At 47.2% G+C, this 22,797-nt stretch overlaps 1 protein-coding gene across 1 annotated transcript; it reads left to right on the top strand.

The window, feature by feature from the left end:
• Positions 1 to 1,442: 1,442 nt before the first annotated feature.
• Positions 1,443 to 19,891, top strand: LOC149343046 (endochitinase-like). Its single transcript, XM_089542285.1, has 9 exons — positions 1,443 to 1,760; positions 3,857 to 4,093; positions 6,016 to 6,278; positions 9,624 to 9,727; positions 10,944 to 11,067; positions 12,953 to 13,147; positions 14,077 to 14,199; positions 17,226 to 17,533; positions 19,645 to 19,891. Exons 1-9 carry the CDS (start codon positions 1,640 to 1,642, stop codon positions 19,811 to 19,813), a joined length of 1,644 nt encoding a protein of 547 aa, XP_089398411.1. The 5' UTR covers positions 1,443 to 1,639; the 3' UTR covers positions 19,814 to 19,891.
• The last annotated feature ends 2,906 nt before the right edge of the window (positions 19,892 to 22,797 follow it).

Raw genomic sequence — 22,797 nt, 5'->3', positions numbered from 1 at the left:
GCGCTCGGGCGGTGCACTTCCTTGCAAACAAATCAAGATTTTGTGGCAGCCTCTAGGGTCCAGCTGCAACGCTTGTACGGAAGTAGCGCCAGATAGCCTCGTAAACAAAGAAGGCACGAAAACTTTGCCCTGTAATGAGGCGCTGCTCTCTAATTTCGGTTTTTGTTACCAAGTGCGCACTGCTCAAGCGCTCTAGACAAGGCTGCTCACCACTGTACTTCCCTATTCGAGCCCTTTCCAGATACAGACATACAGAAATTTAGAGAGATATGTCTATATTTGGTGCATATTTACCAATACTTCCATATATGATCTCCTTATTGGACTGTAGATATGGGCACAAGTGCCCAGATATGCCCCATTTCCTATGTCTCCATATCTAGATTTTTTTTTATATAGAGTCATATTTGGCACTTTCGCCAGGATTAGAAACATATGAGCGAAGCGAACACTAATAGTGAACCCACTCGTTTGCTTATCTGCTAAACTCGGAGTCATTCAGACACCTCTCGCAAATGAATTAACTTTATCTGCTAGGCCGTCGCCAGCCCCTTGCCTCTTCCTACCTCAACAACTCTTTTAACTCGTTCCTTTCTACGGTGTCGCTTAGCTTTCTACCGATGGAGGCGGACGCAAATCTTCTCGCCGGCCCCGCGTCAGCGGCGCATTCAGTCAGTGAAGTGAACGCCCGGGCGTCGTCCTACATGCTGTTCATTCACACGCGCAACAGCCTCGTACAAAAAATGCGAGCCGCGTAAAAGCCAAAAAGAAAGAGAGAAAATGGGAGAGCGACAGAAAGCTGTGGGTGGCACCGGACACCTCTCCCTTCCGACGAATCCTCTGGGGCGGATTACACGACGCGGCGCAACCACCGAAAAGCAACAAAAATTCAAACAACGCGAATACAACGAACAGAGGAATGATGCCTCGCACCTTGCACGTGTGTGTGTGTGCCTGTTCGTATGCAAGAACAACAGGCTGGCGGGAAAGCATGCAGAGACAGATAGAGAGTGTGAGAGAGAGAGTAAGCTATCTCTAACGAGGGCTAAGGATGCCAGCCCGACTACGCAATGCCGCTGACATATACACCCTGGTGGAAACGAAGATGATAATAGAAAAGCGCGAGCAGCAGCAACGCATGCGCGACCAATGAAAACAATGCCCCGTGCATCATCCGTCGTCCGACCGGAGGGGTGCGCGTGTCAAAAGGGGTTGAAGCGTCGTCGCGCCTCACCAGGTGAGGAGGAGGTGCGGCGGCGAAGGCGACTGTCCCCATTCCTGGACGAGCGCTCGGAATCTCCTTCCCGCGTGCGCATCTCTCGCATTGATTCGCAGCTCGCGCTGGTAATGTCTCTCTCTCTCCTCCCTCGAGAGTTGCGCGTGTGTCTGTGCGTGTGGTTCCAACCGGCGACTCGTCGTCCTCTGCCTAAGTGTCGGTGTGCGAGTGCGTGCCGTATATCCGTTCCGAGCGCCGGTAACGGGTCATTGCGCGAAATCTAATCGACCTATAAAAAGTGCCGCGGGAGGGAAAGAAAAAAAGACGGCGCTCTGCTGCCGCCGTCGTTGCCGCTGCAGGTCCCGCTGGTTCGGCGCCCACAGAAGAGGAGCCGACCGCCCCCCGCACGCAGCCATCGTGCAAATGATCCGCCGCCGCACCGCAGTCTTTCTTCCAGAGGCCCTGATGATGATGGTGCTAACCGCCGCCATTCTCCTGTCCACGGCGGCGGTCGCGGTTAGCGCGGCGGGAGGCGCAACTAATGGTAAGTACGCCTCCTCTAACCCTTATAAGCGTAGGACTATGTTTTTTTTTTGTTGGGAAAGAAGGGTTGTTACCAGGCAGGAACAAAATAAAAAAATTGAAGACGCACAAAAGTTTCACTTTCGCTCGACCGATTTGTCTCTGAGCTTTCACTGGGGCTCGGTTCTTCATTCCCAAGTTACTCAACTCTTCCAGGTTTGGGTACACAAAAGCGTTTCGTACGAAATAATGGTTGGAGAGTTGCTATTGCCTTGGCCATAACGCCGTTCACAATCGTGATGGGCCGGAGCGCGCACTGATTAATGACCAACAGATCTTAGAATTCGGCAACCTTACAGGTCAGCGAACTTGGCCATTCAGTCCTTAATGCAACTCAAATGAGGAAATTAGACGAAGGTGGAAGCATGCGAACGCTAATATTATGGGAGATGCAGAGAGAGGGAGATAGAGAGTGAGAGTCAAATGCTTAGTGGAGAGGTCTCCCGCCCATACGCTATGTGACGTATTTCGAATGATAGCGAATAAGTACAAACCGACGCAAGCGCACTAAAACAGTCTTAGGCAAACACATTCTCAGTGGCATTAAGGGTATTTGAACAATCACTGGGGCTCAGATAGAGTATTTGCTGATCCTCGAGTGCTCTTGGTTGGGATCCTGGTTACTAGAGATCTCATTTGATCTCACCGCAGCTGGGGTCCGCTCCACCAGCTCCTGCTGGTGAGCAGGTCGGAGCCGGACAGCGCATCATCACACTTCTCAGACACGTGATATTCTAATTTGGGGATTTATGGGTTGTTTCGGCAGGCCCACACCACGTGGCGTATGTAGGTCTGCCATTTCTCCGCAATCTTTACAATTTGGCTCGTCTCTGGATAAAGCTAATTATGCCTCTTAATACACGGAAAAATTGACAGGAGGGAAGGGCTATCTCCATTAAGGCCTAAGCACACCTGCCATATTGATGCAAGAGCCACTGCGCAACCCCAATGCAGTCAGGAGTGACCTCGTTGAGGACACTGAACCACTGCATATGCAAGGGATATTGGAGGTAGGGTGCTCGAGGTCCGCGTGTGCATTGCATGCGGGTTACATCGGTGCGTCGTTTATTCAAGTTTAAATAGAACGCGGCTAGTTTGTGAGACAGCCAAATAAACGTGATGTAGGCAAGCTCGCAGTCACGTCTGCGGCGGCGTCATGCGGGGAACAGTTTGGGCCATAACGGCGAAGAGCACCGTATTGCATCACAGAGTACGCACTGAGCGCAATCGCCACGAAGGAGGCATGCTCCGCCTGTCGGTTTAGAACACGTTGCACGGATCATGGAAGTTGGCCGCGCCGTGCGCCATCCTAACTGCTCCGCTGGCGCGGATATTGCTGAGAGTGCGCTAGCAGGGGATTGCTACAGCTGCTCGCTGCGGCAGAGGCTTATATTGTACATCTCAAACTTTTTTCTCGAACTTGTACTGGGGGGCGGGGTTCTTGTTATGTTATGAAGTTTTATGCAGTAACAGCATGATATAGGCCAGCGTGAGGCTCGTAAGAGGGCTCCTTACGTCAAACGTAAGGGTCCTTCTTTAAATCAAGACCGCCCAGTTGCCCCAACTGCGCTCATGTGTTATGACGACAAGAGGCTCAATACTGAATATAAAAAATTCAAGCATTTTCCCTCCCAACGTGAAAAAATAATCCATGCAGTGTTGAAAGCTTCCTGGCCATTTTTTTTAAGTCTTTGCAATTCTAAACTATCTGTGTAATATGAACTAAACTCTTCATAACGTATGAAAAGTAAAGTGTTGTAGCCCTAACGAAGGCTGACCACAGCATTTACTCAAAATATCGCGGTATTTATTAGATGCACTGCGTTTGGTGGCACTAAGAAAAGTTCATTTCCTCCACAGCAACCGCGGTTTCACGTTAGATATACAAAATTTTTCACCCATGCTGCAACAAATGTTTAGAAATGGCGGACTGTCTGCAGAACTGCAGTGAAACTGCATTTCTCAGTACACACGCCCATCGCGGCGTGAGTGTCGTAGGTTTATTTTGTTTTCTTCGAAGCTAATCCATGTATCAAACAATGCATCGAACCCGTCTAGGCGCCGCAGGCGATACTGCGAACCGTGTGGTCGTCGACGGCAGCGGCGACAAGTCCAGGCCGGCGGTGGTTGTGTGCTACTACCAGACGTGGGCCTGCAACCGACCCTCGCCCATGACCTACGACATCGAGAACATCCCCACAGACCTGTGCACGCACCTCGTCTACTCTTTCGTGGGGCTGGACAACACCACCTGGCAGGTCACGCACATCGACGAGGAGTTCGACCTCGGAAAGGGTCAGTGCTCGAGATCAGGGTCATTGCCGCTGCTGGAAGCTTTGCCGCGGTTGCTTCCACTGCAAGGAGTTGTAGGTCTGCGAGCGCGGCTGCCTAGTATTTTGTCCGTGCCGAAATGGAGTAGGCTGAACCATGCCAGCTGCATTGTGCTCAGCAGCGCTGAATACGCGCGGGAGCACTGCACAGTGATACTGCCAAAATTTTTAAGATTTAATGATATTCACTCTTTCTTTCGATAGTTCATTGCTGATGTGAAGCGTCCTGGTTAACTGCGAAAATATCAAAAGAGCTACAACTGGGGCTAGTTGGAAATACATACTTGAAGGAATCGGTGAGCGCTAAAAACACAACGGAAAAAGGACGAACACACAGGACGCTTCGTCCTGTGTGTTCCTTCAAGTGCGAAAATATAGCGGCTATGCCACAGGCCGTGAGCTTTACGTCTGGAGCCAGGACAGTTGGCTACTGGGCTGGTAATTATATAGCTTTCCCATCATTTCCATCTCAAAATAAGGTACAGGCACCTGGGAAGCGCCTCACGTTTTCAATAAGTGCCAGGTAATATTCACCTTTAACACCAACCTTGTTGCTATTTGCGCAGCGACGCAGGGAGCTTCACAGGTAAACTGAATGTATGATTTTCAAATGCGCCCCACCAAACAACTTCATATTGGCTACATAGAGCGTACATGACAAAAAAAGAAATTATTAGCGTTCAGTCAATGAGCGGCTAAGTTAATGATGAAAAAACCGAATGAACGAACGAACGACTGAAGGAATGAATGAATGCAGCATTCTCAGATCTTTCCTTTTCGATATCTATATATCAACGGTCTTACTAAAACGTGCACTTGAAGCCAAATATATATTATACGCCAATAATGGTGGCATACTTTTTTTCTTGCCCCAAACTGCGAGAGCATGAGGAACATAGCAAACTCCGCTCTTGCGAAACTTCGGGAATTGCCCGCAGCAAATCAGTTAGGAGTAAACAGCAATAACACGAAGACCACTCTATTTAGACCGAAATCAAAACAGATGAATGTAAACGTAGATATTGTGCACAGCAGAAAAAAAACTAACACAGTAAGCGGTACTTAATTTCTTGGCCAGGGCTACTTTTTTGCATAGTATACCTTGGGATATTCATATGGACTCACTTTCCTTTAACTATCGAGTGTTGTTGGCATTGTAACGAGATGTAGAACGATACTACAATTTAGCGTAAAAAGCCTTACATCTGTAACTCTCTTATTTTGCTCCCATCTTTGTTGCCGCTTTTTAGAATAGGGTTGTACCACAGCAACAAACTTACAAAAGAGGTTCACCCTGCAAAGAAGATAAAGACCTTTTTGATGTTTCTTATAATTCTCACACTCATGACCTGTTCCTTTAAGGAGACATAATACAAATTTGGAGATTATACCGTTGCAGACTAAGTGTCGCATTTAAGCGCGAATTAAAATAAATCAGTTACTTCGCAATCTACCTTAGCAGGAATTAAAAACTACATCCTATACTCCCCGTCACGCGGAATACTGGATCTTAGACCCTCCCCGTGCCATTTATTGCATGAAAAATATGTCTTACATTTTGCCCGCTCTCCTCAACGACGTCTATGAATATGAAATTGGCTTCACTTTGCAAGCCCCGAATGTTTGGCGTGGCGTCACTTTGTACGCCACGAATACAAACCATTTCTATTTTTTCCTCTACTTCTTTCACACTACCTTGTATTTCTTGAGCCATAACTTTGGTGTGTTCTCTTCAACAAGAAATTCTGCATGTTCAAGCTTGCACCAGTATCGCCTCGTAGAGGGGACCATGGGCTGAGGTCAAGCTGTCTCGCAGCTTTTACCCACGGCCCCTCCATCGTTTTGATGGAAGAATAAAGATTATTACTATTATTATTAAACACGTAGACGGCCTGAGTCGGTTCGTGGCTCTGAAGAAGCATCACCCGCACCTCAAGACGTTGCTGGCCGTTGGCGGCTGGGCCGAGGGCGGCAAGAAATACTCGGACATGGTCGGCGTCCGGTCTCGCCGCAAGACGTTCATACAAAGCGCCGTCGACTGGGTCCTCAAGTACGGCTTCGACGGCTTCGACCTAGACTGGGAGTACCCGGGGGCCAGCGACCGCCAGGGCAAATTCTCCGACAAGGACAACTTCCTCAAACTCGTCAAGGTACGTACACTTGCATCGACTTTTCCCGACACCGTGTTTCTTGTTCTTTTGCACCTTGTTGTGTATTGATGCGTGCTCTATTTCCGGTATCCGGCAGAGAAACCCAAGATGACAGAGGTTAAGCTAAAAGATATTACCTTTGATTTACCAAGCATTCACGAAAGTCTGACAGAAAAAGTGCACGAAAAAGGATACCAGAAGAGTAGACGTAAAGAGCCATGAAGTACTAACAAAATGTTCATTCTGAAAAGAGGCGATACACAAGATCACGCAGTACAAGCACCATTAAAATAACGGAGGTCACTTGAAAGCCCAACCTTGAGCTGTTGTTCCAAGTATTCCTCCATGCAACAACTTGCCTAGCTCGCCATTCTATCGTCCTGAAAGTACCACAAGCCGTAAATGCAATCAGGAATGCTAAAAAATGCGAGCAAATGCTATTAGAAAGCCTAAAGAAGGTGCGGATTCGTCTATTAATAGACTCTTAAATGCCATCTCACCACTGAAGGTTTTGAGGCATGTGGTAGTGTAGGGCTTCAGATTAATTGTACTTTATCAACGAGCACTGAAATCAAAGTACACGACCGTTTTGGCATTTCGCCTCAACCGAAACAAGGATGAAGAAAAAAGGGGGAAAAAGCTATCAGAAACGCTCGAAGTCGGCTGCGTGCATTGACAAGGGAAAACTCATAGTCTGAACGAACAAACGTAGCGTTTGTTCGTTCAGACTATGTAGGACACAGAAAGATGAGGACAGGACGGGGCTACATGTGTCCTACATGTGTCCTGTTTTAAACGCTACGTTTGTTCGTTCAGATTATGTATGACCAACTGGCCCCACAGTGTACTCTGTTAAAACTCATAGTGAAGAGAAAAGATAAGAAAAGTAGAAGGCTATAGCAGCGCCCTCAGTGCGGGTGGACGCAATGCAAATGACTCTGACCACTTACAAGAAGACTTGAGGCTTTCTTGAAAGAGTCTGTCCCAAGTCCACACCACTGTCGCGCAAGATGCCAGGTTACAGAAACCTTGTATGTGGCCTCTAAATATAATTGCTTCAAACGATGTTATCTCGACGGCTCGCGGAAAGAGACTGCTTAGCGTACGGCTTGCACGTGCGCATTGAGGACAAATAGGCAGTATTTCTCCGCAGGACCAACATTTGGGGTAATCAATGCAGGCCTTATAAATGCAGGCCTTATACGACGGCAAATTGGGTGCACTCCGGGCGATGTGTACTGTTCGCTCGTCCGGTAAGATTCCTGAAACATCAGCGGGCTTGAGCATGCGCTGGAAAAAGCGAAAGAAAAATGGGGACAGTTGCAGTTGATTCATGATTGGGAAGGTGAAAGTACATATTGACACGAAAGGAAAAAAAAATGCAATGGCTAAGAGAGGAAACTCCCCGTGTCCCGTTTATCGTGGTTATGATGCTCGCGTGAATTTTCTGAAGGAGAGAAAGTCTGAAGGATGTCATGAAGCTGTCTTACCATGTAATGTGTAATAACGCACACAGGACACTTCTGACAAAGAAGGGGCATGTTATGCATCTGCATATATCTTCCCTGGGCGTAAGTCCAGAATTCTTTTGTATGAAGTTCTTGCCGCCTTCGCCTTTGTTCTGAATCACATTTTGTTGCCTTGGTGTGTAAACAGATGCATGCCATACTCTTGCTTTTCTTCGAAGCTTCTCAAAGTTGATGCCTTCTTAATAAGCGCCTCGAACACTCTTAAGATCATTTTGTTTCTTGCTTCTTTTGTTACCCAATACAATATTGCGAAGAGGTCGCACTCTGAACACATGCACAGGATTGATAATACAACTGCTTAACAAGCGACGGAAAAGGATGCGCGCTGGATTGCGTATCTACGCACGCGGCGATGAAAGAAATTTAGCGGCTATGTCTCGTCTGCCTCGCCTCTGCTACTCTAAAGAGTGCGCTATGGGACGGAAGTATATGATAGAGTCTTCAGTGCAACGCTCTAACATGCATTATAAAACAAAATATAAAACGAAAGGGCAGTTAAACGACCACTTCTCGGGACTTCATCGGCATGTTGAACCTCAGGCGCTTCAGGCCGGAAGCCGCGCGCTAGAGCGCGTTGGCTCCTTTCGAGACTGGCCGTTGGCACGTGTAGCAGCTTTTAAATGCTACGAGAGATGGCGCCAGAGATACCATTGGGAGAGGATTGCAGCAGAGGACGCAAAGTATGAATACGGAAATGGCCGAAATGATTAACTATCGAGCTGATATGGGCCCCGGCTCACTCGAGGAATCCTGGTCATTTTCGCCTGTGCGGCGAAAATTCTTGTACAATGCCGGCATGATTTACTTTAGGGGAATAGTTCAGAAAAGTGCCACCATCTTGTAGCCAGACCAGATTGATATACGCGCTCACTATCTGTGGACACACCTGCCGGGCAGGACGCTGCCGGCGCTGCATTTAATTGCTTAATCCTCGACTTAAGATCACTAATAAACCAGACCGCGTCTTGCTCGAATCAGGTCTGGGCCGAAAGCACGTGCGCCTCTCCGTGGGCTTAGCAAAAGCTAGCACAGCAAGTTGTGCATCGTCCCGAAGTTCGTTGTGTGAAGCTCCCATCGAAGCGCCTGTCATGGAAAATAGGCTCAAAGGAGTCGCCTTGGAAAAACAGTGGAGGGAAAGCGCATGCTTAGTGCATTGCTCGAAAAAGCACGTTTTGAATGGCAGTCATCTGATAAGTGTAGCACCGTGTCTCACCACAGTGACACTTCATGAGGCGAAATGCACCCGCTGGCAGTCACACTAAATCTGCCTGTCGACCGTTTAACTATATCAGTTCTGTAGCACAGGCAGTGGCGCGCACGTTGGGGAAAAGGCGATGAAAAAAAACGAAACTGCCGTTAGGCAAGCGTGATGCAATAAATATATCAGGCCCGTGAGTGCGATGCTACGAAAACGCGAGCCAAAACGGGAGAAAATCACAAAACATGGGCTACGTGGTGGCATGCCAGTCCCATGTTTTCCTGCAGTCCGCGCTTTTTTTTTTTATTTAGAGTTTGCCGATTCTGCGCTTTTCTGTGCAAAATCTGCACATTTTAAGAAGTGTACCACGCATACATTGCAGAGGGCGCGTTTTCTTACCCGCCGTAAAGTTGGGAAGCGAACGTTTCAGCGGGCCCTGCCGGCTGCAGATCCACAATAGTGGAGCGACGGTGCCGCCATCTGTGGGTTGATCTCGCGGCTAATGGGAAGCACGGCACATAAAGTGCTGTCAGAAATTCGGATCGGGGAAGAACGAAAAGTCTGGTAGTTTTTTTTTGTGGCGCGCATCACACGCGCCACGTCGTGTCTGGTGCGCAGGAAATGCGTGCCGCTTTCGACGAGCACAAGCTCCTCATCACGTGCGCCGTGCCCGTGGCCAAGTTCCGGCTTGACGAAGGCTACGAGGTCGAGCAGCTGGCCAAGTAAGCGCCCGCCACCCTCTCCTCCACTCGGTGCCGTCATCATCATCATCAGCCTAACTACGTCCACAGCAGGGCAAAGGCATCTCCCACATCCTTCTAACTAACCCTGAGAGCCAATTAACGACCTAATTGATTATTTAATAGATTAAGCTTCCAAGCACTGAGTGTCTGCTGCCAATATTGCCGAAGGAAAGATGACGCCGGTCGCACTCTCTGTCGTTGAAACGACTGGGCAAGAATATGACTTGCGCCAACAGTCGCCGCGGTGTCTCAGTGTTTATGATGCTCGGCTGCTGACCCGAAAGACGCGTGTTGCTGAAGTCGCATTTCGATGGAGGCGAAATTCGAGAGGCCCGTGCACTGTGCGACGTCAATGCACTTTAAAGAAGCACAGGTGCTCGAAAGTAGCCGGAGCCCTCCACTACACGGCGTGGCTCATAGCCTGGGTCGCTTTGGGACGTTAAACCCCCTTAAACTCCCTTAAACCAGCCTAAACCAAACGACTTGCGCAAACAGCGTATGATTCAGGACGTGTTGGCAGTGCACGTGTAGGTAGAAGCAGTATGAGAAGAAAAATTGAGTAAATTAATTCCACATTAATTCCCACTCATTTTTTAAATTTACGTTTCTCCATCAAAGGCGAAAACAAATGTTGTGGAGAGCATTCATCATTTCAATATACAAAAAAAGTACAAAGAACGTGCATCTCACTTAGATTCAAGGAATAACCGTAATTTTAACGCCAGTAAGGTCTTCACCTTCACATCGCTGGTACCTGTAACAGCGATCGAAAATTCATGTCGCATATTCGGAAATTGTGTAAAGGCGATCACGATTTTTTTTTAATAATTTCCTTTGCCTACGACATTTACAAGCACCGCTCACGGGGTAAGCAAGGCGGTTCGTAGCTACAGAGGGCCTGACGGACCACTGCAATTGTCTTCCAGCGCGGCGAGAGCCATAGTTGGTCAAATGTTTAGGGGAATCCCCCAAGGTGGAGTAGATTTGTAATAAGGGAGGAATTACTCATTGACATCCACCCGAGCGCAGCCGAACGGCTACAAAGAGAGCCATAGTTGCCAGTGGGACTATTTATATCAAGTAGCTCCTCGAAATGGGGGAGAGCTGATGGCTGCTCCACTTTAGAAAGATGCGAAGAAGTAGCAAGGGCTTGATCCGTCTCCCGTTGCCTCCTTCTATTTGTTCCCTTCCGCAGACTGCTGGACCACATCCACGTGATGTCTTACGACCTGCGCGGCAACTGGGCCGGTTTCGCCGATGTGCACAGCCCGCTATTCAAGAGGCCCTTTGACCAGTGGTCCTACGAGAAGCTCAACGTGGTGAGCTGGCCTTTCCTTGAGCTCTATACTTCGTGGCGTTATGCGATGGATAAAAATCATTATTATCGCGGGAGTTACATGGGCCATTTGCGCGTGTTGGAGGGATTAGAATAGCGGGGACGTACCGTAACGTGGTTGCAAATTAGGCAATCCGGGTGGGTACTGGGCATGTGTAGTTGCCTGTTCGCGCTCCCACCTGGTTTTTCGAGATGCGTTTAAGCAACGACAATGAATTGCAATACGGCCATGCTAAAACTCCTTAAAGGAGGTCGTAGGGAGCATTTACAACAGCGGTTGAAAATTATGAGTTCACAAAAACCAAGAAGCGCGATTTCTTGTCAAGCTAAACTAACAGTCGGCACCATGATATTCGGCACAAGCTTACCTATAACTAAAGTTCTGTAACTTGTATGCCCAATAATTCTGGACAAAAGGATTTTTGGGCAGGAAGCCGTTTATGAACGCAGTTTTTCATGTAATGTAAGATTTCACCATAAAAATCAATATATCCGAAGATTATCCGACGGCAGTCTCAAAATTTTGTTTCTATTAACTTTTTTTGCTATCATAAAAAGCCTTCCCCATTGGTTTTCTATGGCATTCTTAACTCTTCGATGCGATCGATGGAAACACTTCAATACAAAAGATTTTGCTACAGATCAGAAGAGTGGGCCATTACCTTCAATATTTCCATAACAGTATCGTACAATTTTCTAATTTTCAAACTTTTCTCTCTGAGAAAGTGGGACGTGACCAAGTATTGAGAAATACTCGCAGAGAAATACTCGCAGGTTGGTTTCCTCGATAATATGAGGTGCCTTACTTTCGTGGCGTGCCGCTTACTAGTGTCATGCATGATGAACGGTGGTTATTACTGTTAACTAGACACCTTTAGCATACCGTGTACCGTATTACCGTTACCGAAGTGCAGGGAGCCCGCCCACCGCCAATGCGCACGCGTTGATCGGTCCCGATGCCGCGCCCCTGCGCGCAGCTGCCGTGTACTTGACGCAATCTGGCACCCTCAAGACAATCTGCGCATGCGCAATGATGGCGCGCAGGCTCCCGGTATTCCGGTAATGCTGATGGTAACACGGTACGCGGTATGCTAAAGGCGTCTACATAGCGACTCCTTACTCAACAGGGCCTGAAATTCCATTGAAAGCCGCGGTGCCAGTATGTAATCTCCGGTCTACGATGTTTGGAGGCAAGGTTATCCAAGCTTATTTCTATGAGAGTTAAAGAGCAGAAAAATGCAGTGCAGTGTGCCTCTTTGTGCCTGTTTAACGAAATAACAGCGTGAAAACGAGGGAAATTAAAAATATAAAGTGCTAGGCGCGGCTGAATATTTAAGCACTTCTTGAGCCGAGGTTCTTCTGTCCCCGAATTCAGTGCTTGAACATTCCTGCCATAGGTTGCTCATCCAACCGCGCATGTTAAGCAACGGCTCCGACAACAGCACTGGTCGCCACTTCTGATAGAACCCTCCTTAGCATTATAATGAGTTAGGGAAATCCCCCCTGGTAAAGCAGATGTCAATTAGGATAGTAATTGCCCATTATTGCCTTGACTAATATATATTTTTAATCGAATTGTGTTCCTGTAATCTATTATTTGTTGAGAATCTTCTAGTCGTCCTGGACAGCTAAGTTGGTCGAGTGACCACCCCAGAGGGGCCCCGACTCGGAAGACGAGGAATTTTTATTGAGCTTCGCAGCTTATGAGAAGGCTGTATATCTTTCCTTTCGTTGCCGATGAGTAATTAATTACTCGCTTCACTGACTCCTATACACCCTCATGACGGCTTACATTCGAGCGACTTCAGGTGGTATAGCGAAGCCGCGATCTTGTACGCTCTCTGAGGCAAGCACTGTGCCCATCGCAGCACGACGGCCTGCGGCTGTGGGCGGATCGCGGTGCCCCGCGGCACAAGCTCATCGTGGGGGTTCCGCTCTACGGTCGCACCTACACCCTGGGCAGCCCGGACAACCACGGACTGCGGGCGCCTGTCAAGAAGTGGCTCAACGGCGGGTCCCCGGGCCTATACACCAACGAGACCGGCTTCCAGGCCTACTTCGAGGTACTTCCAAGCGTACTTAGTCTTGCCACTGCTCACGTATTGTATGACAGAATATCTATGACCGGCCGAAGTAAGTGAAAAGTATAACTTATACTCTACTCTGAGAATGCCTGAAGGCACAATGACGAGCATTTTTAAAACTAATACTCAGTGAACACCTGGCAACCACATCTAAAGGCGTAAGCCTTACCTGCCTTATTGAGCGAAAACTCGTATGTGTGTGTGCTAACACTCGATGGTACCCGTAAAAGATGGTGTCTTCATGTGAGGTTGCTCGCGAAGAGGTATACCTAAATCGCACAAGCCCCACCGGTGGCACCAATTAACTTTGATCGCAGGACTGTGGCACAGCGCTTAACCGCTGTACCACTGCGCCAGGATTGGTATGAGGACTCCCAAGCATCTATAAATATCAAGTATAAAGAGCAATTCTGCATATAAATGCGTTAACCCACTAGATATCGCATCATACCCTTAAGGAGGAGCGCGGGCCACGGTACGGCGGCCACTGTTTTCACGAAGTTAGCGCGCAGATGGGGTGAGGCGGTTACGTAGAGCCATGCAGAGGTATAATTGCCAGCTACGTGGCATGGGGTTACATCACCCCGCAACGCGCGGTGACGGCGTTCACAATATGAGGGGGCGGGCTTACGCCTTCTCACAAGTAAGCAGTCTTAAGCGTCTCTGCCGTCTTTTAATTTTTCCATCGACTATGCAAGAGTATTAAACGTTTAAGAGTACTGAGGCGTTTAGAAGGAAACTGCTTAGGCAAAACAAAACCAAAATCATGCATCTATTTTTTATGTATTGAGTAATTGTAGTGCTATATTTCATAAGTGCTGTCGCACTAAAATAAAACTTAATAGGCATTTCTAGGGTAGCCACTGATGCCTTGCCTAATGCCTTTGTCACGCTGCTCGTGTTCCCAGGTGTGCGAGAATGTGCTGAAGAACGGCTGGACAAGAGAGTGGGACGACATGGGCAAGTGCCCGTACGCCTTCAGAGACAACCAGTGGATCGGCTACGAGGATGAGAAGAGCATTGCCATTAAGGTTGGTGTCCTGTGTAGTTTCTTTTTAATTGCGAAAGCGGTACTACTTGCACTTTCCAGGGTGACCACCATCGTGCCGCGGCGGTGACCACCATTGACCTTCATTTGACCTTGATTGCATTAGTTGGATTACATTGGATTACATTAGATTGGATTGGACTGGATTCGACTGGATTGGATTGGATTAGATTACATTAGATTAGAGTAGATTACATTGGACTGGATTCGATTGCATTAGATTGGATTGGATTGGATAGGAGTGGATTGGAGTGGATTGGATTGGATGAAATTGGATGCGATTGGATTGGATTGTATAACCGATGCATCACCACAAGTCTAACCACAAGCACCACCACCAGCTACACTACCAGCTGTACCATGGCGTAGGTACGGATATTGCTTTCGCAATTACCGGGCTTAACCAAGCTAAGCCACAGCGAATTTTTTTTTCACCACACGATTGTTCTTTATTCCGTATGCGACTGCATACATCCTGATTATATTGAGCGAGTAAAAAGTTACCAGACGGCCATCAAGAGATGATGCGATGGCTAGCGCAAGCATGTACGCCTCCCTTTACTTACGTTTGCAATTCTGCCTTAGAGTTGCACATAGCCGATCGTTATTGTGATTATTAGCGCGCGCTTCTTTGCCTTCCTTTGACACTGCATCTGTGCTGAGAAAGCACATCTCTAGTCTGTATTGCCGCTTTACATACTCTATTTTCATTCCTGTTGACGGTTATCACGCTATTCACAAGGAGCATCGGTCGGTTCCTACTTTGTTAGACATGGCCGAGTCATGACAACCTCCGGACAAACTGAAGAACAACTGAGCAGTCACGTGTGAAATACGCGTCGTAAGCACTGACGCATAACCTTAGGTTGAGACGTGAAATTTCCGGAAATTTTGAATGCTGAAAAAAAACAAGCAAGAAAAGTTTTTTTTTCCTGGAATATTGGAAAGATTGGGAAGGTACTCAAAGCGAGAATGTACAGATAATTTGTATGCAGGTACGCTGGAAAATGTTTTTTCCTAAAACGCCTAAAAGTCTTTTTCACAGATTTTTGTCTGCGCATGCAATACTGCTTGGTGCTCTGGCTTCTCAAATGAAGCTCACAGGCAAGCCAACCCGTGCACTTTTTAGAGACATCTATTGAGCAGACCGCACCAGTCTGCTAGCTGACACTTGATGAGGCGTAGAACATAAACAATATACTCCAGAGGGACAGGTTTGTCGATAAGAACCGATACTGGCTTGAAGACTTCGAACTTGGAAGGCTCGCATTCGAGCTACCGTGAATTGCACTTGCTGAGAGGGAAACTCTCGGCGGCTAAAAAATAGAGAAAAATGCAAGAGGGTACCCAGATGTAATCGCAGTTTCTTTCTGTATCATCATCACGCTTAGCACTTAGCGGCCATGAACGTTTTGTATGGAATGAGAAGTAGCAAGTCGTGTAATGTTGCCAAAGCCAGAAAGTACTACAGGCACTTTTCTTTCTCGAGGAAGCAAATTATTTAGGCATTGGCTGCGGTTGCAGGGAATAGCAGCCGATTGAAAAATCCAGTTTTATAATGCGCACCACGTGTAGCCGCATTCTCATGTAGGACAAAACAGCGCAACATTGGTCACTTTGGCCTTCCTTCTCACCTGACAGGTAAGCTTGTAGTAATAGATAACCCTCAGAATCGAAGCTTGTATGAACAAAATGGGACAAGAATTAAAGGGCAAGGAGCAACGCGCCGATGAATTCGAGGGTGGCTCTGGTGAACACTCTCAAGGTTAGCTTACATTACACACAAATACCCCCAAAAGCAGCAGTTTGGACAGCCGTCGCCCTAGCTCAGATGGTAGAGCATCGGACGCGGAATTCGGAGGTCGTGGGTTGGGATCCAACCGACGGCGTGTGGTTGTTTTTTCTTCTGATTTTATTAATCTCCCATTGATAAAAACTACAAAATATCAAAAAAGACGTCCCCTATTCTCCTTGGTTTCGGTGACAGTTGGCTTCCGTCATTTATGTCATAACGAGAACCTCTTTCCATCATTCCCTAAGCTAAGCCTGAAGAGTGAGACAACGCTTAAATATGTCTCCCGAATGACAATTTATCCTCGTGTAAATACATAAGGTTGTATCGGAACTCCAGTGGCAGGAACTCTAAACCACTAATTGTTATTTAAGAGAAGACGCTCAAAACTATTTCATTTATGATAAATGCACACCCGATCCATGGTTCTGCGGACACTGCGCTGAGGTGCGATGAGAGACATAATGGCTACGGGCGTATCAGCTCTAATTAACTACGCTGTTGGAATACGAAAGTTCCTGCGTACTCCCGCATTTTGCATGCAGACAGCCTGCTGTTTTTGTCGTTCCTGCTCGAAGCGAAATGGTCAGGCTGTGCTTGTGAGTGAACAGTACACGTGCGGCAATTTGTGCAGACTGACTTCAACAGTATGCACTCCATGATCTTTAGGAGAGACAGTCTGCTTGGCACGGCAGCATACACGCATGCAGTTATCAGAGCGCGAAGCGCTCTTGCTACGCTCAAATAACGAGTATTGGGCTTAGTAGGTTGTTCATGGTGGTTAAACGCGCTTAACTTTGCACAGGACGAGATGAAGACGTGCACAGAGTGTGAACGAGCAACTTGCTATGCTTTGTGTTGACTGGCCATGATAGTTTCGGAATCATCAAAGACAGCCGTAGTCATCACGGGAGAGTCCGGGGTACTGCACAGTCTCGAGCTCTCAAAACAGTTTCTTTTTCGCAGTTGCGTTGGAGGTCATTGGAAAACGACATTACAACTTTGCATTACCACATTACCACTTTGCCACGTTTGTCAATTACGTACACGTGGAATAGTATAGCTCGTTGCAGAAAAGACGTGTAATACACAGGCATCCTGAAACTGCGAACAGTTGGTGATGGCGGAACCATCCACAGTCTGCCTAATTAAAACCATTTAAGGGCACATTTCGTCCAACATTTGCCGCATAATTGGTGCACCGTTAATTCTCGCAGATGGACTACATCAGAAAGGAAGGCTACGGCGGCGCAATGGTGTGGGCTGTGGATATGGACGACTACCGGGGAGACTGCAGCGAAGGACGCAAGAACCCGCTCATGAAAATCATACACGAGGCCATGAGCACATACCGGGTGCCACCGCCCGAAAAAGCTACGACCGAAGCCCACGTTAGACGTGGTACTTCTTACCCCACGAGTACCACTACGACCGTCAAGCCAAGGCCCAGGCCTCCGCCCGGTAGCCTGCCAGACTGCACGGACTACACCTGGGACTTCTACCCTCACGAGACGGACTGCTCAAAGTAAGGGTCTCTACCATTGCGCACTCTTAGCTACACCGCAAAGTCCATCGCATAAAAGGGCAGAGAAAGCAAAAGTGCGATATAAAAAGAGAAACACGAAGCGCGTAGGCTTCATTTGTGAGTAGTACGACAGCCCTGCATAACAGGCTCGAAACAGAGACATAGAGGTGAAACGAGTAAAAAAGCTTTTTTCTACTCGTTTTGTGAAGTTTTCATACCACTGCAGAGGCCCCCCTGAATGTTGTCTATTTTTGCTGCAAGGTTTGTGAGCTCCGTACACGAGTGAGACGGACATGCATAGACTGCAATCTGCTTATATAGAGCAAAAATGCAGAGAAATGTGTGTCATATTAACACGATTGCGTTAAAGGCCCCGTTGTTCAGAAAATCGGGTGTCGGCGTTGTGAGCGAAAAGTCATCAGCATTACTGGTGGTGGCCTGAGAGCAAGCTAGGGAGGCAGGTGGCCCACCCAGGTCACGTGTCCTTGCGGCGTCATCACAACCTGCCCACCGGATAGTAAGCTATACATGCCCACCGTCGCAGGTGACAGTTAAATACATGATTGGATGCTCGGGAACAGCAACCTGGGTCGCACAAGACTCACCGCTGGGAGCACCTGCCATCCCAGGGTAGTGGTGCATCGCTTAACCGCTGCACCACTGCTCCAGGAGGGGTATCAAGACTGCCAGGGATTTATGAATGTAAAGTCGAGAATGGCCAATTCTGCACATATGGGAATTAACCCATATGCTATAGCGTCATACCTATAACGCGGAGCTTAAGTGTCCCCGCCTGTTTTTGAACAGTTGAACCTACGCGACATCCATCCGCTTAAAATGCACCGCTTGAAGCGATCTCGACATTGGACATATTGAAAGCTGAGCGCATTTCGCTGCCTCGTTCCAAAAGGTGACTTCTTTCGATCCTTTCGATGGCTGACTCTGCAACATACGGAAACTGTACCAACCGCGGCTGCGGCTACTCGACTGTTACTAGCACTACTACTACTACTACGACTGTTACTAGCGCAACCACTTCGCTCGGCCTCATCGTTTTTCAAAGTCTTCTTTTTTCGAGAACAAGTTACGTGATCGTGCGGCTGGGGAGTAACACGACCAAAGACAGAATCTTGATAGTGGAGTTGCAAAAAGGGTCAGTGCTTTAAAAAATCTCACATAATTAATTTTTATTAAATGTCACAATCTATTTTTCGAAGGCTGCTTATTGATCGTTCGTAACTGAAGGAATTTCTTGAATAATTCAACTGAAAGTACTACATAGTTACATAAATGTTTTTATCCGTTTGTTGCTCTAGTTGCATGTCCGTTATAGGTAGGCGCTTACAAAATATTGTACGTAGGTCATGAGCTTCTGCTCTGGAGCCAGATTTCATTCGCAGACAAGGAACGATCAGCGAAGGCATTGCGAAGGGTTATATTACGTCGAACTGCTGCATGCGGCGAAAAAGTATCACTGCACTGTGCAGTTCTTCATAACCTGTAAAGGAGTATACACACCTAATTTTTAGGTGCGTGTTTTCTTGTTTTTAATGATGCGTAAGGCGCTACTATACATGGATTACCAACTGGTATTCTCCTACGACCGCTAAATAATTTAAAATCGAATTTCTTTCTCGTGCTGTTTCGGTTTCGTTTTCAACAGCCGAACGATGACTGTGACGTCAACGAGAAGTTATAGGTCACGTGAGGCATGAAAAAACTGCAATATAATCGCTACTTTCACATTAGTTGTCATTCAGGCTCTTCAGGAAGGCTGGCTTCAGCACTGTAGTGAATTAAAACGACGAAGCAGCGATTATATTGACGCTTTTCCATGCCTCACGTGACCAAAACACACTGAAGCCGCAGCCATCGTTCGGCTGTTGAAACCGAAACCGTAATAACATGACAGAAAAATTCGATTATTAATTTTTTAACGGCCGTAGGTGAATACCACGTGGTGATTAATGCGTAGTAGTGTGTCCCGCATCATCGTAGACAAGAAACATGCCACTAAAATTAAATGTCTGTACTCCTGTAAGTTTGTCGTTCGCTGTCTCACCGAAGCGAAGTGCTCAGTAGTGACAACGCATACTCCATGCCCGCTGCAGGTTCTACCAGTGCGGACACGGGAAGCCGATGCTTCGCAGCTGTACCTCGGGCACCGTCTGGGACATCGACCGCAACATATGCAACTGGCCGGACAACGTCAGTCGCGAGGAGTGCAAGTCTCCCAAGGACCAAGAGGAAGACGAAGACGACGACGAGAGAAAGCGATGAACGAACCCTACGAACTAACTTCTGCGGCCGTTTGGAACTGATAAGGGCATCTTCGGTGCGAGCTGGAAACTACGCAAATCAAAGAGACGGTGTGACCAAAAGAAATACATTTTCCTCGGATCTGCATTTACGTCTTCATGCCTCGCCTCACTTCATACCCAACAATTTGGGAAAAAGTTTTGAAAATTGGAATATTGAAGGTAATGGTCCATTCTCCTGATATGTAGCAAAAACTTTCTTTTAAACTTTTTTTATCGCTCGCATCGAGCAGCTATGACTCCCATAGAAAACCAATATGGAACGCTTATGACGGTAGCGAAAAAGCTACTAGAAAAAAAAATTCAAGACTGCCGTCGGGTGATCTGCGGATATCTTGATCTTTATAGTGAATTTTTACATTATATGAAAAAATTTCGTTCCTAAAAGGCTCAAAATTGATTGTGTCCGTAATTGGTAGGCATGAAGAAAAAACGCACTTGAACACTGAGGTCACACAGAAAGGTTGTATTGTATGAGCGGTGTCTACGACCAATACATATGCGCTCCTTTAAATTCCATACTTCTTCCGCATGAGAATTTTTGAACGACAGGTGAGAGGCCTGTTACTAGAAAAGTAGTGGTGTGAGAATGCAACATATTTCTATGCTATGCTGGAAAATCACTGTCGTTATAAATTATCTGAAGTCTGAAACGTCCATCACAGTGTGCACACATTGTCAAGCACGAAAATAGTATGTAAGCACGGCTTTGGTCAAGCACGACTTTGGTATGTAAGCGCTCTACAACAGCATTCTCGGGGACGCCTACAATGTGCCAGCAAGAGGCACGGATTCGTCGGCTTCCTATGCCAGCTTCGCACCAGATTTTGCAAGTCACTCCACTTTCGTTGCGCAGTGCTCGCCAACCTTTACCTAGGCTGTGCCAGTCACTGCTCACAGTGGAATCAGGAAGTTTGGAATTTTGGCTTTAGGTATTCTAGAGACATTCATGAAAAGCGCCATTGAAGTTATGTCGCAGCCAGGAAGCCTTTGCCAGCGACTGTGTGCGCAATCTCATCTTTTTTCTCAACAATTCAGAACTCCCAAGCGCAAAGGACAAGTATTGAGTTAAGGAGAACAGAAAACCGAGCATGTTGGTGTGGATTCATATTTTAGCAGCGCGATAAAACAGGACAAAGCCTGAGACGTGTGACAACACAAGAGCAGGGCTCTCACGTCTCCCATTTTGTCCTGTTTTTTTCGCGCTGCTAAAGTATGAAAACCTTCGGCTGGCTTTCGAGTTTTTGGATCAGTCGGGTATGATCTGGATCTTTTGTGATCTGATTAATGCAAACCCACTTGAAATCCGAGCAAACTACTTCGAAGCCAAGAAAGCTGAAATACCACGAACAAGAAAGACTTCATTCCTCGACATTAAACGGGAACCGTCTCGAAACAAATATATAGGTTTCTTAGCGGTACGCAATCAGAATAGGACGACGCAGGCATGATTTGTTTGCTCTGGCATGCGGCCGAGTTGTCTCTGCCTTTGGTCTTAAGCTCTGCAGATCTGCTTACCACTATATAACTTTTAACATGCGTAAAATATTTGCCAGACAGCAGTACCGAAATGTGCAACCATGAGTGTGTTGTCACAGGGCCTGTTATAATATTGCACGTCAACACATCACTTAAACTCATGGAGAGTGCAGACCGCGATCTTGTTTCCCACATAACTCAGTAGTTTCATGCTAAGCAGTCAGCACTTTCGAAGCCAGCCTTTTCTTCGACAAGGTAAGTTGCTGGACGAGTTGGTTCCGATATTCCATGACTACAGCGCAACGAACGAGACAAGAAGAAGGACACAGGCAGAGACACAACACAGCGCTTTTCTTCGAAGGAACCGTTGTTATACAGCGGCCTGATTGGTTAGATTTATACAGAAAAATTTACACCTTTCCACGATATATACACTGCGGTCGTCAAACAAACAATAATATTATTGCGATAAAATACTCTTTAATGTCTGTCATAGGAAGGACGCTCTCATATGGAGATGACATTGCGTAGGATGGGGGCAACGTTTATAGATACTTTTTTAGTTCCATAACTCCTCCTCTGAAAGCGGGCGCTGCTTGTACCCGGGCGGTGAGAGGGCGCTGCAGTCGAGGTTTGCGCGGTCGCCGGCGCGCGCGCTGCTCCTCTCCTGCGGTTACTACTTAGCCCGTGCGCGGGATTGTCGTTGCCTTTTTTAGTCCATTTGTGTTCCTGTGCGCTCTGCGAACACGTGGTCCCCATCGTGCACTCAGAACAACAAACGCTGCTGGCCGTGAAGCAGCTTTCGAGCGCGACGATGCCCACTTGCTTCGTGCCCGGCTGTACCAGCGGGTACAAGAGCAACCCGTAGAAACGCCATCCGTACGGAAGCAAGAGGAAATATCAAACTCATTGCATCAAATCAAACCGTTGAGTCCCTGAGGGTGACATTGATGTCAGTGCTGTCCATTATAGATTTCCTACACAACAAGAGCCTCAGCTATATATACTCACCGCGAAGTTAAACCAAGACCCGCTTGAGGTAATTATACTGGCACGTTGAAAAAGCCTAGAAATGCTCATATATAATGTGTTTTTTTTTTAATTCAGAGATTCTTTGGCCTAGTGAGGTCATTAGGAGGTGACGAAGACCACCCTACAGTGACCAAGTTCAGCCAATTATTTAGGCTGCTTTCTTTTACACACCTGTTGAAGTAGCTGTGAAAGGGAACTGTGAGACGGGAACTGATCGTGTCTTAATTAGTGCCTTCGAGAGCCTCGGAGAAAAGCGTCGCGACACCCTCATCCAGAAAAAGGCTAGAAAGAATAGATCTGGCAGGAGCTGATGACGATACTTTTCAGGGACCTCTCCGATGCCTCCAACGACCACAGATACTGTGTTCCATCACCAGAATAAACAGCCTTGTACTATTTGGCAAGCTATGTGGCTTTCAAAATGAAAAATAAAGC

This window comes from Amblyomma mixtum, chromosome 5 (genome assembly GCF_055824585.1).
Source record: "Amblyomma mixtum isolate Tamu chromosome 5, ASM5582458v1, whole genome shotgun sequence".
NCBI lineage: Eukaryota > Metazoa > Arthropoda > Arachnida > Ixodida > Ixodidae > Amblyomma > Amblyomma mixtum.
This window is presented reverse-complemented; position numbering and strand designations above follow the sequence as displayed.